General features: G+C 37.3%; 1 protein-coding gene and 1 pseudogene across 1 annotated transcript; both read left to right on the top strand.

Moving 5' to 3' along the window:
- Window positions 1–3,841: 3,841 nt before the first annotated feature.
- On the top strand, window positions 3,842–5,655 carry LOC147507857 (GDSL esterase/lipase 5-like). Its single transcript, XM_086600521.1, is given in 7 exon segments — window positions 3,842–4,183; window positions 4,283–4,401; window positions 4,504–4,734; window positions 4,819–4,861; window positions 4,864–5,025; window positions 5,028–5,075; window positions 5,275–5,655. Coding segments are annotated over 7 exon segments (1,155 nt in total). The 5' UTR covers window positions 3,842–3,915; the 3' UTR covers window positions 5,559–5,655.
- Window positions 5,656–15,099: 9,444 nt separating this feature from the next.
- Window positions 15,100–17,088, top strand: LOC147507858 (putative 26S proteasome non-ATPase regulatory subunit 3 pseudogene; annotated as a pseudogene).
- The last annotated feature ends 672 nt before the right edge of the window (window positions 17,089–17,760 follow it).

The raw sequence follows: 17,760 nt of genomic DNA on the forward strand, positions 1-17,760 counted from the left end.
CATATATATCTACTCTACTATACTGGAAAACCCTAGATTAGCAAACTTTACTCTAGACCTAGTATTGTTGGTCTAGATTAAAGTTAACTATACAAACCACATCTCCATTGCAACTTCAACATTTTTTGCAATGCTAAAATTTATTATTCTTTTGAAGATATCAAAGCGTTCTTACCTTCATCATCAATGAGAGTTCCTTCTTCGTCTCATTGAGAGCTCTTCAAAATTTTTTTTCAACCGATCATTCAAAACCAAAGAAAACCCTTTATAATTGGATCATCAAGCCCTCCAAGGAAAGTGGAGAAACGATAGAAAAGTAGGGGTGCGTTTTTTTGTGAAGAATAGAGGAAATTGTTTTGTTGGGGTTTAGTGTTTTGTTCTCGGCGAAAGTTTTATTCGTATTTATGAGTAGAGGAATTTATTGGGAGACATCTATCGCAGTTTTTTTCTCCACTTTACTTTTTAAGTGGTTCGGCCAGTTTTTTCTCCAGTTTTTTAAGTTTTATTCGTATTTATGAGTAGAGGAATTTATTGGGAGACATCTATCGCAGTTTTTTTCTCCACTTTACTTTTTAAGTGGTTCGGCCAGTTTTTTCTCCAGTTTTTTCTCAATCCATCCTGATTTCTCGTGAGTAAAAAGGGTACTTAAAATTTGCCTACGTGGACACCCTCAGAGAGCAGGAAAAGGGACTGCTATTATATATATATATAAAGATTTGGAAATTAATCAAAAATCGGATCGGATCGGATTTTGAAAACATATTCAATTCTGATCCAATTATTTTTTAGAAAAATCCGATATTGGAACACATATATTATTGTCAAATTCGGATATCATATTAAAATTCAGAAAATTCGGGTTTTCGGAAAAAAGTGGCGCCCCTAGCTCAAACCGTTGTCCCTGATCCTTGATTTAATTTGCAACGTTAAGAAGTTGCAACAATGGATGGGTATGACCGTATGACTGGTGAAGTTGTTTTAAGTATCATATATTTCTTTCATTTACTTCAGTAGATTTCACATATCTCCAGAATATCCCCTCATTCCATCGAACAAGAAACTTCATAAACGCCATGGATTCAGTAATGAGTGTTGGAAATTTTAGAAACATGTTTACCAATTGAAAACTGAAGGGTTCAAGGCAATCACTTGGAAGTTGCTTTCATATGCCGTATGTTAGTCGGTAGGCTATATTCCATAACAAAAACATTTATATGGAGAAGTTGATTTCTTGTTTATGAAGAGAGACGAGCCCCTCATATCTCTGAGTTGGTTTTTGATTGGGTGAATCTGATCACTGAAACTTAGCTTCGGGTATTGGCGCGTCTTCTACATTTCGGTTCCATATATATAGTTGCGTTACAAAAAACTGATAGAAAAGTTACCAAAATGTTGTATTGAAAGCACAAATATTGGCCTCGGATTTGATGCAGCCATAAAACAACGATCTTAAGAATATTATTCTGAAGCGAAAAAAGATCTGGTTCCATATCTAGTGTGGGCGTGTGGCTCCACTTTGAGCAGGTACTTGTTTGAAACTTAGATGAAATGACTGTACTCTGCTTCTCCAAAACATTTCTAATCACCATTAGTTCGTGCATTACATCAAGTTTGACCACGAAAGTAAAGGTCAAAGAAAATGGAGATAGATTTTGAGCCATCAGTTCCTACTTCCTACCGTTGGTTTTGCCACAAACAAAGGGACATGTACATAAGAAACAATCAAAATGTGGCCCATTAATCACAACGATTCACATTCTTCTCCGCTTAACTTGTTCAGACTCAAAACTCCATTCTCTTTATAATTTAAATGGATCACCAATTATAACGAACTTGCTTTTTTCTTGGACTTGCTTTCTTTTCTCCCTTCACCGGGTATTCCTGATATCTCTCAAGCTCCTCTTGTTGTCAATGCTACAGTAGCGGCTGCCTCTCCATGGAGTTCTTTATTTAAAGGTCCATCAGCACTCACAAATACTGCCTTGAAGAGCTTTACTCCTGTTATGCAAGACGGAGTTGCGGAAGTGCCCTCAGAATATAATCGATCAAGGTAAATCCCAATGGAAAGACTACTTAATTGAATTTCTTCTAGAAAAACGCTTTTCCTTTCCAATGGTAAAGGAATTTCTTACAAAAAACTGGAAATTGAAAGCTTCTTTCAAAATCACAACTGATAAGTAGCTGTTCTATTTCAAGTGGTGAGGATAGAAAAATGATTCTTGAGGTTGGGCCAGTGTTCATTGCAGGTCGTGTTTTTGTTCTTAAACATTGGACAGTTGAGATAGAAAAATATAGGAGTAAGATTGCTACAGTTCCAATCTGGGTTAAGCTTAATGATGTTCCAAAAGAGATGTGGACACTAGATGGGATCTCTTATGTGGCAAGCTTAGTTAGGGGACCTATGTTCATGGATGGAGCTACAACGAAAAGGAAAAGACTTTTGAGATTCGAATTAAATCGTGAAAGTATGAACCGGCCGGTCAAGCTAAAGGTTGAGGAAAGGGAAGTGGTGGTTGGAGTAGAATACACATGGAAACCATCGTCTTGTGAGAAATGCAAGACTTTTGGGCATAACAATCGCTAAATGTGTGAATCAAAATTTCGAGTTTGGGCGGTGAGAAGGCATGCAACTGAGAGAGGTGTAACAAGTGCGTGGTACACCAAATGATTGTCTAATAGTACAAGTAACAAGAGTTGATGCGATTGTCGACCACTCTTTTTGGGGAGTCGATTACCCGATGGTTTGTGTGGGTCTTTCCTTTGTTAGAACGAAGAAGTAAAAGTAGTCGTGATTAGGGGAATGGAACGAGAGGTTGAAGAGTTCAATCTCGGGCATTACATGATAATCGGGCCGATCCTTCCATTGAACTTCAACTAGCACTTTATGTGTGGCTGAGATAACAAATCCTATAGTAAATAGGATTGGTGAAACTATGGATACTCCTCAATCGCAAAGGGGAACTTCAAGTAACCAGAGAGATAAGAACAATATGGTTACACCAACCCAAAGTCATCAGCCTAGAGTTATTCCAATTAACCAACTACCAAGTAGTAGAGAACGAAGCATGTATGAAGGGCTAGTTGCTGGATATGAGGATGAAGATGATGATCTCTCAGAGAATGAGACTGAGTTCTTTACGGATGCTACTACAGTAGCCCCAACTATTGTTTTGCATAAGAGTTCATCAAGGTATGTTGCGCCTTCTAAGGGTCAACATCAATGGACTATTGTGAAACCAAAAAGAAGCAAAATAATACACGAGAGTTCTTCAGGAGAAATAAAGCCTACGCTTGCAATGATGAAGAAGGTAAAGTCGCTAACGAAAAACAAAAAGATGAGAAATCTTGAGGACTACACCAAAGAGTTTTAGAATGATATTTTGGCACTCACTTATGTGTGTTGTGCTTGCGAAGGCTTTTTGCAACTATGAAAAAGCAATGACTCATCTTAGGAAGGATCGTCCTAAAATTGTTAACGAAATTATGACTAGGAAGTAAAGCTACTATCTCTACTTTCTTAGGCTCGACTGTAGGCTGACTAGGATGTTATCTTATGTATGTTAGGAGTGTGGTTGTGTTCCTCTTTTTAATGATCTAACTCTTAGAGAGGCTTGTAAGGTTTAACCTTTTGCAATAATAACATGTGGGGGTCTGCCTTAACCCCAGCTTAATTTATAAAAAAAAAAAAATGTAGTGACCCAGTCACCCAGTGACCTGCAAGAAGCATATAAATCGTACATATATTTCCATTTGGGTACTTCCAAAATATTATATCAGTTTCAATCTAGTATTCAAATTTTTATAACTCCAATTATTTTTATACATAGATCACGTCGAAAGAATCGCCAATAAAAACCACGGAAGTGCACAACAAAAGATAGGCAATTGACTAACTGCTAGCTAGTACTAACGAAAATGTTGATACACCATTTTGATTTCCTCATTACTCTTCTCATTCTCTTGTCATTTAATTTAACATGTAACACTGCAAGTCCACTCAACAAAATTACTAGTAGTAGTGCATTCTTCATCTTTGGCGACTCTTCCGTTGATCCTGGCAACAACAATTACATCAACACCATTCCAGAAAATCGCGCAAATTATGAACCATATGGGCAAAATGGTTTCTTCCAGGAACCAACTGGACGCTTCTCTGATGGTCGTGTTGTTGTAGATTATATTGGTACTAACAAGTTTCATATTTCCATGACTATCTCGTAGGCTAGCTAGTTTTTTTATTTATTGAACTGAAGTTGTAATTAGTAACTGATTCATGATGCAGCTGAATATGCAAATCTACCAATAATTCCCCCATTTTTACTACCTTCTGCTGAATTCACGCACGGAGCCAACTTCGCTTCTGGGGGAGCTGGTATTCTGTCTGAGACCAATCGAGGAGTCGTAAGTTTTTTTTTTTTTTTTTTTTTTTTTATTACGCGCCTAGTTTCGTTGTTATAGAATTTGTCCGTTATTTGAGTATTTGGACTTTGTCAATGTTTTTAGGTGATTGATCTTAAAACGCAGCTTAAAAACTTTGAAGAGGTGCAGAAAACATTGAGAGAAAATTTGGGTGATGAGAAAACAAATGAGTTGATATCAGAAGCTGTTTATTTCTTTAGTATAGGAAGCAACGACTATATGGGCGGTTATTTAGGCAATCCTGTAATGCAACAAAACTATCTTCCTGAAGAATATGTTGGGATGGTAATTGGGAACTTGACGAATGCCATCCAAGTAAGTCGGTGATCAGTACTGTCTTTGATTTTATTTCTTTTATTGAATAAAGGTGTTCGTAATGTGTAGCTTGTGTTTATGCAGGTGCTATATGAGAAAGGAGGTAGAAAATTTGGCTTTATTAGTTTGCCCCTTTAGGATGTTTACCAGCGCTTAGAGCCTTGAACACTAAGGACAACGAAGATGGTTGCTTTCAAGACGCTTGTGCACTTGGTCTAGCCCATAATAATGCACTGTCAGCTGTTCTTACAAGTTTAGAACATATATTCAAAGGGTTCAAATATTGCAACTCCAATTTTACAACTGGCTCAACAATATTATACAGAATCCCTCTTTGTTTGGTATGTTCACCATCTCTCTTGATCTCTTGTATCTCAGAGTCGTAAATTATACATCAGCTGTTTTAACATACGCATTGTATATACACACCGTAACAACACTAATTCGGAGGTTTTAGAGTTTCTTCAAGTATGAAGTATCTAATGTACCATTACAAGGTAATGTATATCATGATTCATGGATACATTTTGCTGTTGATAGGGTTCAAGGATGGAGTAAATGCTTGTTGTGGGACAGGACCCTTTGGGGGTATTTTCAGTTGTGGAGGGACCAAAGCAGTAGTTGAGTACCAGGTATGCGAGAATGCTGATGGGCATGTATGGTGGGATTCATTTCATCCAACTGAAAAGATTCATAAAGAATTCGCGAAGGCACTTTGGAATAGTAACTCCGTACAACCATACAACTTAGAAGACCTGTTCTTCGACAGGGAGAAAAGTACCATTGGAGATATAGTAGATGATCAAGAGGCAATGCAGTATTAGTTCATTTACTGCGCATGCGTACTTAACTTGCAATCTAGTCATCATTTTAGTTTATTGTCCATAATAATCTTTGCTACTGGCGAAACTTTTTCCAACTGCTTTTGGGGGTCCTGAAACACCATTTCACCTTGGCCTCAAGAGTCCAAAGTGCAACTAAATGAATTAAATTCACCTTATATACGTACTTAATTTTTTCAAGAACTCAAAAATATATCTACTATGAGTAGACCTAATTACATTAGTTGCCCCCAAGAATTCGTGGATTATATGAATCCTTGGCGATGACCTAACGGAACAGGAACAGGAACAGGAACAGGACCAGCTATGATGTTTATGAGTTTTATACACCATTGATATGACAAAGGACAACATTTGCCGATTGTGTTTTCAGTTCAGATCACACTTATCCTCCTTGGCTCCTTTGACTAATTTATGAATCTCTATCCAGTTGCTGGCCGATCTAAACTGTTGTGATCGTTGTTTTCCCCATCCATGTCTCTTTAAGAATTATATTTCACTTCTTTTATACGTGAAAATCTTTGGTATGATACAAAATGTAAATGCAATAACCCCAGCCGCCTCATTAACTTGTTAAGGATTATCGGCTACAAGTTTGGATGGCTAACAGATTCCATATACATTAGCTTCTTGGTTTTTCTCACCATTTTACTTAATTGCTTAAACTTATTATCCATATACATTAGCTTCTTGGTTTTCTCACCATTTTACTTAATTGCTTAAACTTATTATCGTGTTATAAAAATGGTATGTAACTGTTGGAACCACACTTCAACAATGAAAAAATTGAACAAAACAAAAATTTATAGATAACAGTATGAATAAAGAAGATAATGGTTTATAGAATAAAACAAACAACAATAAAAGAAATTACTCTTGATGATTGAGGATTGTAAGTGCAAATGTCCTAAAGACCTAATTTCACCCATGTCCGAGTGCTCACAATTCTTCAAGTGTCGTCTTCTCAAAATACAACAATCAATTACTTCGAAATCATAGCACCACAATTTTGAAACCCTAGCGAATATTTTAATAGATTTTTGTACTCTTAATGAAAAATTCAGAAAATCAAAATGAATTAAAAGATGATGATGATTTTTAAGTCTTTCTATTGGATTTTGAGATCTTTCTCTTCATTTGGAATGAACAAGACAAGGGTTTAGATAAAACGAAAGTGTCTTCAAACAGCCACCATATTTGTTCCAAGAGTCACTTTGTCTCTTCAAGCATGTCTTTCTACTATAGTTAGAGTTTTATAACAGATAGAAAAGAGAATCACAATTATCAATAAAGTAAACGTCAGTAACTTCTTGATAACTGTCTATGACATCTGAAAATAAAAACTAAGTCCTAACTATACAAATCCAAGTCTAAAACCCCCAAGGCCCCGAAGCGCAATCATAGACGACCATAGAATATTTAATATATTCCTATGTCTATTTTGTTAGGGAGTGGGTTTGAACCTTCCATATCCATCTTGGAGTCCAAAATGTGAAATCCTAAACCCTAAATCTTTTTGAAATTGTTCGTATGCACCATCTTTTATATATAAGACCACTTTCTATTCACACTTGGATTTCCAATAGTAACATGTTGGAGGAAATTAATGAAAATTATCAACTTTACGTGTGTTTGTGTGTATATATATACAATAATAGGGGAGAAGATTCATGTTCTTCAGACTAGACGTAGTGAAAACTGAAAAGTGCAAGGCATTCCAAGTACAAAGAAGATCACATAACAAAATCACTCGTCTTACTTATGGACCCTATCTCTGACTAGTGAATACAAATGTGTTGGAATCTCCAAGTGTATTTCAAAACACTTGTGTGTTGTTTAGTCCCACATTGGTGAATCACCACTAGCAAGTGAGGTATATGAGGTGATCCTCTAGCATAAGGGCGTGCCCTTAGGGTACAAAGGCTTTTGTGTTAGGAGGGAGGACTCACCCAAATCCACACACGCCCGCCCCGCACCGAACCGAACCGAGCCGAGTCGCGTTCGGGCTGGGGCTGGGGCTGTTTGTTGTCTAGTGGGTAGTGAATTACCAATTGCCTAAACTTTTCTTAGCAGTGTTCATAGAGAGAGATCAATCATAGAACAGAGAGAGAGAACTTCGTGTATACCGAAGTTGTCTTGGCGGCGCCCTGTATTGAGAGAGTCAAAAGTCGTGCTGCTGTCTCTATACACCAGCGAAATAGAAACAGAACTCGTGGATACTATCCGTTCATCCCACCCTACACGAATCAGAGAAATAGATAAGTCTTTATTCTTCTTCTCTTCTCTTCTTCCTGTCAGCCGCCAGAGAGAGTTATATTGCTGTTCTAGAGGGTAGTCTGTTCTAGTGCAAAGTCGCTCTTGTTAACCATTGAATCTGTGAGGAAGACGCCATTGTTGCCTTTCGCACCATTGAAAGGGCTTAAATCTTTCCTTAAGGACAGCCTAATCCGCGCCTTGGTTATTACCTATTATTCTGTCCTTGTCTTCTATTGTTTTCTTTTATCTGCATACAACAATCTTAAGGAAAGATCAAGATGTCTACACCTGTTGACACCACGCCGATCAAAGAAATCAATTCTGGAGTCATGGAAGTAACTTCGTCTATGAGAGATGTTGCACCTCTACTGAATGCTCGCAACTTACCCAATGTGTCAAAGATTGAATCCTTCAGCGGTTCACACTTCAAGCGATGGAGAGAAAGGGTGTTCATAGCCCTAGATGTACTCAACTATGCAAAATATCTCACTAATACAGCACCCATGGAGGGTTCTAATGATTTCGAAAGAAATCAAGCTGCTTGGCTCAATGGGAATAAGGTATGTCGTCATGCTATTTTGAGTACCTTGTCCAATGAAATTTTTGATATTTATTGTTCAAATAAGAATGCACATGATATATGGGAGAGTTTGAACAAGAAATACATAATAGAGGATCTTTGGTACTTTCGGAAATATGCTATTGGGACTTTTCTAAAGTTCCATATGAGAGAGGATAGAGATGTAACGCCTCAAATCCATGATTTTCATGTCTTTGATTAATGATTTGAAAACGAGGGTATTAATTTATCCAAACCTTTGTTCTTTGGATGTTTGATTGAGAAACTCCACGAGTCTTGGAAACACTATAAGAATAGTATGAAGCATAAAGCATAGCGATGACTCTTGAGGATGTGATCATTCACATTCACATAGAGGAAAAGAACAAGACTTCGGGATGAGGTGTTGTCTAAGGAATTCCATTCTAAAGCCAATATCATTGAAGGTAATCCCAACAAATCTAACAAAACCTCTAAGAAGCGAAGTCCAACAAAAATAAGAATTTCAAGGTCAAAGGCACTTCTTTAAAAAGGAGTGAATCTTGCAATGGAAATTGTTATGTTTGTGGTAAACCTAGACATAGGGCTTTTCAAGGTCTGGACACAAGAAAGACAATCGATGATCCTCCCAATGCTAATCTAGTTGAGGGAGATGATATTATTGTTCTTTGTTGTGTCACAAGTGTTCATAGCCAATTGGGAAGAGGAACTGGGTACTAGATTCGGTGCCACCCGCCACGTTTGTGGTGATGTTGAAGCCTTCTCGGACTACATACTAGTAAAAGATGAAAAGGTCTATATGGGTGACTCTAGGTTCATTTCTGTTGAGGGAACATGCAAGGTTCTTCCGAAGTTAACTTCGGGGAAAACCCTTTCACTTAGTAATGTTGTTCTTCATGTTCCCGAGATTCGGTGAGGAATCTGATTTTTGCGGTCCCTACCGGGAAAAGCCGGCCAAGGTGACTTTTGAGAGTGACAAGTTTGTTCTAACAAAGAATGAGGGTTTTGTTGGTAAAGGTTATTGTAATAATAAGTGGTCTTTTCATGTTGAATGTACTTGACAACATTATTATTAATAAGAATGAATCATACGCTTACTTGCTTGACTCTTTTAATATATGGCATGGTAGACTAGGACATGTGAATGTTGATTTATATGAAAAGGATGAAAGCATGTGGTTTATTGTCTAATATTTCTGATTTTTCTAATGATAAATGTGAGATATGTCTTTGAGACTAAAGCCCCGCGAAGAAACCCCGCAGAGGCGTGTCTAGAGATAAAACTGGATTACTAACTCTTATTCATAATGGATTTGGGTGAATTCGGAAGTACCATGTCTAGAGGGGGGAAGTTTTATTATATTACATTCATAGATGACTTCTCTAGGTACACCATGGTATATTTACTTAGACACAAGCATGAGGCAGGTGAGATGTTTCTCAAGTACAAAGCTGAAGTTGAAAACCAGCTTAACTGTAAGATTAAGAGACTTCGATCTGATAGGGGTGGAGAATATGAGTCTAACCCCTTCCAGAACTTTTGTGACAAGAGTGGCATTATTCATGAGACTACTCCACCATACTCTCCTGAGTCTAATGGAGTAGCCGAAAGGAAAAATAGAACACTAAAAGAGATGATGAATGCTATGCTTGTAAGTTCTGGAGGTTCCCTAAACTTGTGGGGGGAAGCAATCCTATCTGCTTGCCATATACAGAATAAGATACCCAACAAGAAAACAGGGAATAAGACACCATATGAGTTATGGAAAGGTCATGTACCTAACCTGACATACTTAAAAATGTGGGGGTGTCTTGCTAAGGTTCTAGTGAATGAACCTAAAAAGAGAAAATTGGGACCTAGAACTGTTGATTGTATGTTCATTGGTTATGCTCATAATAGTCTTTGCATATAGATTTTTAGTAGTAAAAATCGATAATAACCTTGTCGATGCTAGCACTATTATAGAGAGTAAAAATGTTGATTTCTTTGAGAATTTGTTTCCTTTGAAAATTGGCATTGAGAGGTTAGTAGCTCTAGTGAACAACAATCGAGATCCCGAAATTTGAACAAGAAATTCGGAAGAGTAAAAGAGACAGAAAATCCACCAATTTTGGTGATGACTTTTACACATTTCTTCTTGATGATGATCCTGTGACGTATAATGAGGCAATCAGTTCTCGAGATGCACCTTTCTGGAAGGATGCTATACACTCAGAACTAGATTCGATTATAGCTAATCACACATGGGAGATAGTGGATCTACCTCCTGGGGCGAAACCTATACGTTACAAGTGGATCTTCAAAAAGAAATTGAAACTAGATGGTTCCATTGAGAAATACAAGGCTAGACTTGTAGTCAAGGGATTCTCCCAGAAAAAAGGCATTGACTATTTTGATACTTATGCTCCTGTAACTAGGATTTCTTCTATAAGAGTTCTAATGGCTCTAGCTGCTATTCATAATTTATTTATTCATCAAATGGATGTAAAAACTGCATTTTTGAATGGTGATCTTGATGAAGAAATATATATGATGCGACTGGCAATCTGATAGTACCGGGGAATGAGCATAAGGTATGCAAGTTAGTTAAGTCGTTATATGGGTTGAAACAAGCCCAAAACAATGGCATGAAAAGTTTGGATGATGTCATGATGTCTAATGGATATCACATAAATGATCTTTGATAAATGTATTTACTTTAAATCTTTTAATGTGAATACATATGTGATTATCTGTCTATATGTGGATGACATGTTAATCATGAGTCCTAGCCTTGATGTTGTGAGAAACACCAAGATGTTTTTATCCTCCCAATTTGAAATGAAGGATTTGGGAGAAGCTGATGTGATTCTTGGAATCAAAATCATCAGAAACAGTGATGACATTATGTTGAGAAGTTTTTGAAGAAGTTTAACTTTTATGATAGTAAGCCTGTGTCAACACCTTATGAGGCAAATATTGAACTTCAGAAAAATGCTCAACATGGTGTACTTCAGTCTAGATATGCCCAAATTATTGGTAGTCTCATGTACTTGATGAATTGCACTAGGCGACATTGCTTATGCAGTTAGCAGGCTAAGCAGATACACTCATTGTCCTAGCCAGGAACATTGGAGTGCCTTAGAGAGACTAGCCAAGTACTTGAGAGGAACAATGAATTACGGCATAAGGTTTAGACAAACTCCACCTGTGATAGAGGGTTATTGTGATGCAAACTGGATATTTGATTCTCATGATATCAAGTCCACTAGTGGTTATATTTTCACCCTAGGTGGAGGTGCAGTCGCTTGGAAATCTTCTAAGCAGACCTTGATAGCTTGTTCAACCATGGAGTCCGGAAGCTTATTGCTTTAGATAAAGCAAGCTTTGAGGCCGAGTGGCTTAGAAACCTCTTGGCGAGATCTTCCTATTGGTACAAAACCGCCTCCGGTATACCTATGCATTGGTATTTGTCGGCCGCAATAGCAAAGGCAAAGAGCAAATTGTATAATGGGAAAAGCGAGGCATATTAAATGCGAGACTACGATCTATAAAGTAGCTGCTGAACGGAGTTGTGGCTCTAGATTATGTGAGGTCGAGTTAAATTTTGGCGATCCTCGACAAAACCACTTAACAGGAGACAAGTGGTTGATACGTCGAGGGGGATGGGACTTTTGCCTTAGATAGAGGGCGACACTGACGGCAACCCCACCTATGTGATTGGAGATCCCATGAAGTAGGTTCAAAGGGAAAAACAAGTTACCTCGTCGCTCTGGTATGCTATTGTCTTTCTTTGAGACATCCCACCCTATGACTAGATAGCATTATTGTATACTTTGTATAACTTGAATAGCAATGAGAAAAAGGATGAGTTATTTTACTCTTAATGGAATCCATAGTCCATTATTTTTATGAGATAGTGTATTTTAACTGCTATGTACACTTTATGGATATCCACTTACGTGAATGTAGAACTGGGTCGGTTCTTATGAGTATTCAAACAAGTACTCTAGAGCATTCACATAACAGGTGCAAAAAGAAGGGGCCAAAAAGCAAACACCGCATGTAAGCGGCATATAATGAAGGAAGCGATGTGGGTGCATGTCCTCTATTTTACTACAAGGGAATGTTGGTTCAAAGATTTTTTAATCCACCACTTTCACGTATTATAAGACATGTTACCCTATGACTGGTTCAAGCCCGAAAAGCACCAGTATCTTATGCATTGTTTTTTCGATTCTCTCTGGCATTTCGTTAACCCATTTCTTTTGTAATATCCTATTCCAAAATAGTGGGGGACTATTAGTATTTTGAAATAGTGGGGGATTGTTGGAATCTCCAAGTGTATTTCAAAACACTTGTGTGTTGTTTAGTCCCACATTGGTGAATCACCACTAGCAAGTGAGGTATATGAGGTGATCCTCTAGCATAAGGGCGTGCCCTTAGGGTACAAAGGCTTTTGTGTTAGGAGGGAGGACTCACCCAAAGCCACTCACGCTACGCTACCGCCTTCAAGACCGACGAACCGAACCGGCAGCAGTGTCGGCCGGTCCGGGGCTGGGCATTTGTTGTCTAGTGGGTAGTGAATTACCAATTGCCTAAACTTTTCTTAGCAGTGTTCATAGAGAGAGATCAGTCATAGAACAGAGAGAGAGAGAACTCGTGTATACCAGAAGTCGTGCTGCTGCTGCCTCTGTATTGAGAGAGTCAAAAGTCGTGCTGCTGTCTCTATACACCAGCGAAACAGAAACAGAACTCGTGGATACTATCCCTTCATCCCACCCTACACGAATCAGAGAAACAGATAAGTCTTTATTCTTCTTCTCTTCTCTTCTTCCTGTCAGCCGCCAGAGAGAGTTATATTCTTCGTTTCTAGAGGGTAGTCCGTTTCTAGTGCAAAGTCGCCATTGTTAACCATTGAATCCTGTGAGGAAGGCGTCCATTGTTGCCTTTCTCGCACCATTGAAGGGGCTTAAATCTTTCCTTAAAGACAGCCTAATCCGCGCCTTGGTTATTACCTATTATTCTGTCCTTGTCTTCTATTGTTTTCTTTTATCTGCATACAACAAAATGCTGATTGTTAATTTGCTGATTCTCATTGCCAAAATGTGGAAAAACATTTAATGATATATATCTATAATTCTAGGAACGTTATCTAAGATATCGGAATAAACTACTACATTATGAAATACTGAAATCTTGATTTTTAAGAAATTATATAGTACAAACGAAAACAATAAAATCGAAACATGCCCCTAACAATTAATTGAAATGAACAATTGAGATTGTCTATGCAGAGACGAATAAACTCTTAGACTTGATTTAAAAGTCACCCTAATTGACAAAAAAAACTTACCCAAGCCATTACGTCAAGGCCAATAATCACCAAATTTAACATTCAAACTCCCCTTAAACCAAAGCTTTCAAATCAACTAGGGACAGAATCTCTGCCCATAATGTTTCGTAGACTACAACCATATAGTAGCCAATCAAACCGTCTTTCTTTGCATAGAATCAAACCTTTGAATAGGAGCAATCAGTCTTTTCGTGTGGCGGTATATTAAAAAACCAATTCCACGCCTTTTGAATTGTACGCCTGACTATAAATGTCATTTAATTAGTAATAATTTGGTTATTTAATAAGACGTAAATTTAATTAGTAATAATTTGGTTATTTAATAAGACATTAAGAAAAGGAAAGGTCTAACGAGAGAATACCAAGCGATTCTTTTCCCTCCTCTCCCATCTTTATCTCTTCTGTTTCTCATATATATATATTTTTCTTATTACAATGAAATTACTACTCTCATTCTTTTAATTTTGGTTTCTCCCCATAAAACCAAAGAAAAAAAAAAAGTAACCATCTATCGCTGGTGATCCGAATGGATTAGAAGCATTGAGTTAAATCAGCAGAGCACATGCGCATTGGAAGGAATGCACTATTTTCTACTTTGTCAAGTTGCATATTCTCTTCCTTACATTTTATCAATCTTTGATTGATGAAGTTCGTCATCACGTTACACGTTTTTTATATTATAGAAAACATTGTAAGTGTCAATTTTATTTTTGATTTTTCTTCTTTCTACTATTTCCGCAATCATGAAGATGATCTTGCTGCTTTACAGTTGGAAATTGGGTATCATAAAAAAAAATGATAATCGAGAATATGACATGAAGCTTGATTTGATTGAAGTGTTTTGATTGTCTGAACATTCTGAAATGAGTTTGATAAATCTTGAGAAGTTTTTATTTTTTTTTTGTTGAGATGTATAGTAGAATTGAAGTTCTACATTTGCTAAGGAAGAAGTTACTCAATCCTTTTAGGTGCTTTGAATTTTGTCCCTACTATAATTGGACTTTGGCTCTCTTAGAGGATGGTTGAAGAAGATGAATCATGGACTCGGCAATTCTTGAGTCAACCTGGCTCAATCATGGTATAATTTTAGGACATCTTAATGTTTTCGTGAACGCGCCCTCAATGTATTCTTTCATCATTAGCATTTTAGTATACTTTTGGATTTCTGAAGTCTGAAATTTCTAGAATGTTTTGAAACATATTTGACACTGAATTCTAATGTTGTATGTTGTAAAACTATACATGATCCAAGACTGAATGGCATTATGTATGTTGAAAGCAGAGTAGGAAGCATAAAGGTTTTTTTCCCAAAGTATAATGGGATGAGATCGCGGGGAACACTTGAATCATACCCATTTCTAGGCACAAAGAAATGGAGCAATGGGTGCTTAGGTGAGTTTCTTATTTTGGCTTGATGAATTTATTTGTGTCCCCTGTTCAATTAAGGACTGGAAATTAAAATGGTATACATAATCCGTTAAATAGCTTAGGCAATAATGAAGTTGAATAATGAAAATTAAAAGTGAGTTGATGGTAAATTAAATTGGTGGCTTTACTTTCTACGTTTGTATGATGAAGAACATTGAATTTTGTGTTTTTTAAACCTAACTAAATTATTACGCTCAAAACATATATGAGATTAGGCAGATTTTTGTGTAATTATTGATTGGAGTGGAAAATCGAGAACGTGAGAAAATGCCAGCGATGTATTTACAAGTTTACGGTTTCTGTTTTTCTTCCAGGCATAGGATTTATGTGTTTCTATGAAACATAAATGTCATGTCAAGAACTAGGATATAAGGAAGTTTCTAGACGATATCTATGTGAGTGAGAAGGATTTATTTACTCTTGAAGAATGAGAAAGCAAGGAAGGTGATATTTCTCTCATCTTTTTCAAATTGTTTAGTGGTAGAGGAAAAATGGGGCTTCTATTTAGTGGGTTTTAATCAATCAATCATTGTATTTGTGATCTCTTATTGGAATTGATATTTTTTGTAATGGTTCTTATTTTCATTAACGTTATTGTTGAATTGGTAGTGTTATAGCATTTATGTGACTTGCGAAAACTGGTTTCTTTTATGTGGAGTGTGTTAATACCCCCCACCCAATTTTCCTTTTGCAGTTCTGCCGGTACCTGTTTTATCTGGGGAAGATTCACACCAGAGGACACAGATGCAAAAGAAAGTCTTTTGCAAGCAGCTCGCAAAGCACCTGCCTCAGCACTTGGCTTCCGAGTCCAGTGCAACAAATGGGCTGTGATAGTTCGACTACTCACTGGGGAAATTCATGAGAGGATTGTGTTCATGCAGAAAGGAATGAAGAAGGCTTTGAGGCCATACTTTGAGCTTACAAATGTAAGTCGGGAGTCATTTAAGATATTCTTTCCTCTTAAACACAAACATGCATGCTTAATTTTATTCTGTATTTCTAAGCATGAAGTCACTCGAGTGGTCTAACGACTTATTATTTATTATTAATAATTTTTTGTGTATTCTAAAAAACTTTCTGCCTTGTGATATTGGAGTTTGGAGAGGTCTGGGGACTCCCCCCTTCCAAAAGAGTAACTTCAAGTCCTGGCATGCATTGATTCCTTCTGGTCGATGGGATGTGTTTGCCTTTTCATTTTTCCAACTTTTCTAAAATTTAAAAGAACATATCCATATTGGCAAATGGATGACATGTACTGTCTTAGTTAGGATCTTGACATATTATACCCTGGATCTGAACCCTTCAATTGTTTGTAAGAGTTTGGTGTGTCTACTGAGGAGTCATTAGTTATATGTCTTACCTTTATAAGTGTGATTCTTGTGGAGCTAACCGATGTGGAATGTATTTTTCAGGCTATTAGTGTGGGAGACTTGGAGCTGTCGAAATGTTGCGCACAAGTTTGCAAGCACTTTCAATTCAGATCAAACCCACAACTTGATTGTTAGGCTGCGATATAATGTCATAAGGACAGGGTTATGTAACATCGATCAGCATCTCTTATTCGCATATCTCACTAAAAGATGTTGCTGAAAAATTGAGGTTGAATTCTGAGAATCCTGTTGCCGATGCTGAGAGCATTGTGGCTAAGGCGATTCGAGATGGTGCAATTGATGCTACAATAGATCATGCAAATGGGTGGATGGTATCAAAGGAAACTGGAGATGTATACTCTACAAATGAGCCTCAATTTGCATTCAACTCGAGAATTGCCTTACGCCTCAACATGCACAATGAGGCCGCAGGTGCCCGAGGTTCTGCCGAACAACCAAAAAAGGAGAAGGAAAGCGTTGAGAAGAGGAGAGAGAGAGACTACAACAGGAGCGAGGGAACTTGCAAAGCACATTGCCATGAGGAGGGTGATGACGATTTTTAGTTTGAATGGGCCTTTGCCATCACCTTGATGTTTCCTTTAACCATTTAATTTGTACCAGCTTAATTTGTGGTGAGGATGCACTGTTTCTTTGGATTAATTACTATGGTGGAATTACCCTTTTTGCTGTTTTTATGTTGGTCTAATATTGTTACTGTATTACTTAGGATTAGGCACTAAATATTTTGTGAGGTTTCAACTTGATTTTCTAAAATTTGTCAAATTGGTGGTGTTTCATTCCTCTCCTTCCTCTGCTTCTTTTGGTTGGGAATGTTTTTATTGATGCAATTTTAAAGTTCTGCAGTATTGGTGGTCATACATAAGGGACGGCAAATGGCTTCCACAACGTCATATTCTCCACAGCATTTATGTAAACCATTTTTCGTAAACAATTACAACGGTGTTGCCCAACACTTGGCTAGGAATAGGGTTGTAGGAATTGAAACGGAAACCTTTTGAAGATTGATAAATTCTGGTGGTACTGAGTAGAAAGTAGAAAGTAGAAAGCATCATTCGATAGGGGGTAATTATGTATCATTTTATATGTAACTAATTGTTTTTTCTCCTATTCCAATTGAATGATGCATGTAACTAAAATTTATGCCCCCCCCCCCAACCTTTTTTTTTTTGCTTTGCAGTCGCCGGTGTTTTTTTTTATCGGGGAAGATTCACACG

The sequence above is a fragment of the Coptis chinensis genome, chromosome 3 (genome assembly GCF_015680905.1).
Source record: "Coptis chinensis isolate HL-2020 chromosome 3, ASM1568090v1, whole genome shotgun sequence".
Classification (NCBI taxonomy): domain Eukaryota; kingdom Viridiplantae; phylum Streptophyta; class Magnoliopsida; order Ranunculales; family Ranunculaceae; genus Coptis; species Coptis chinensis.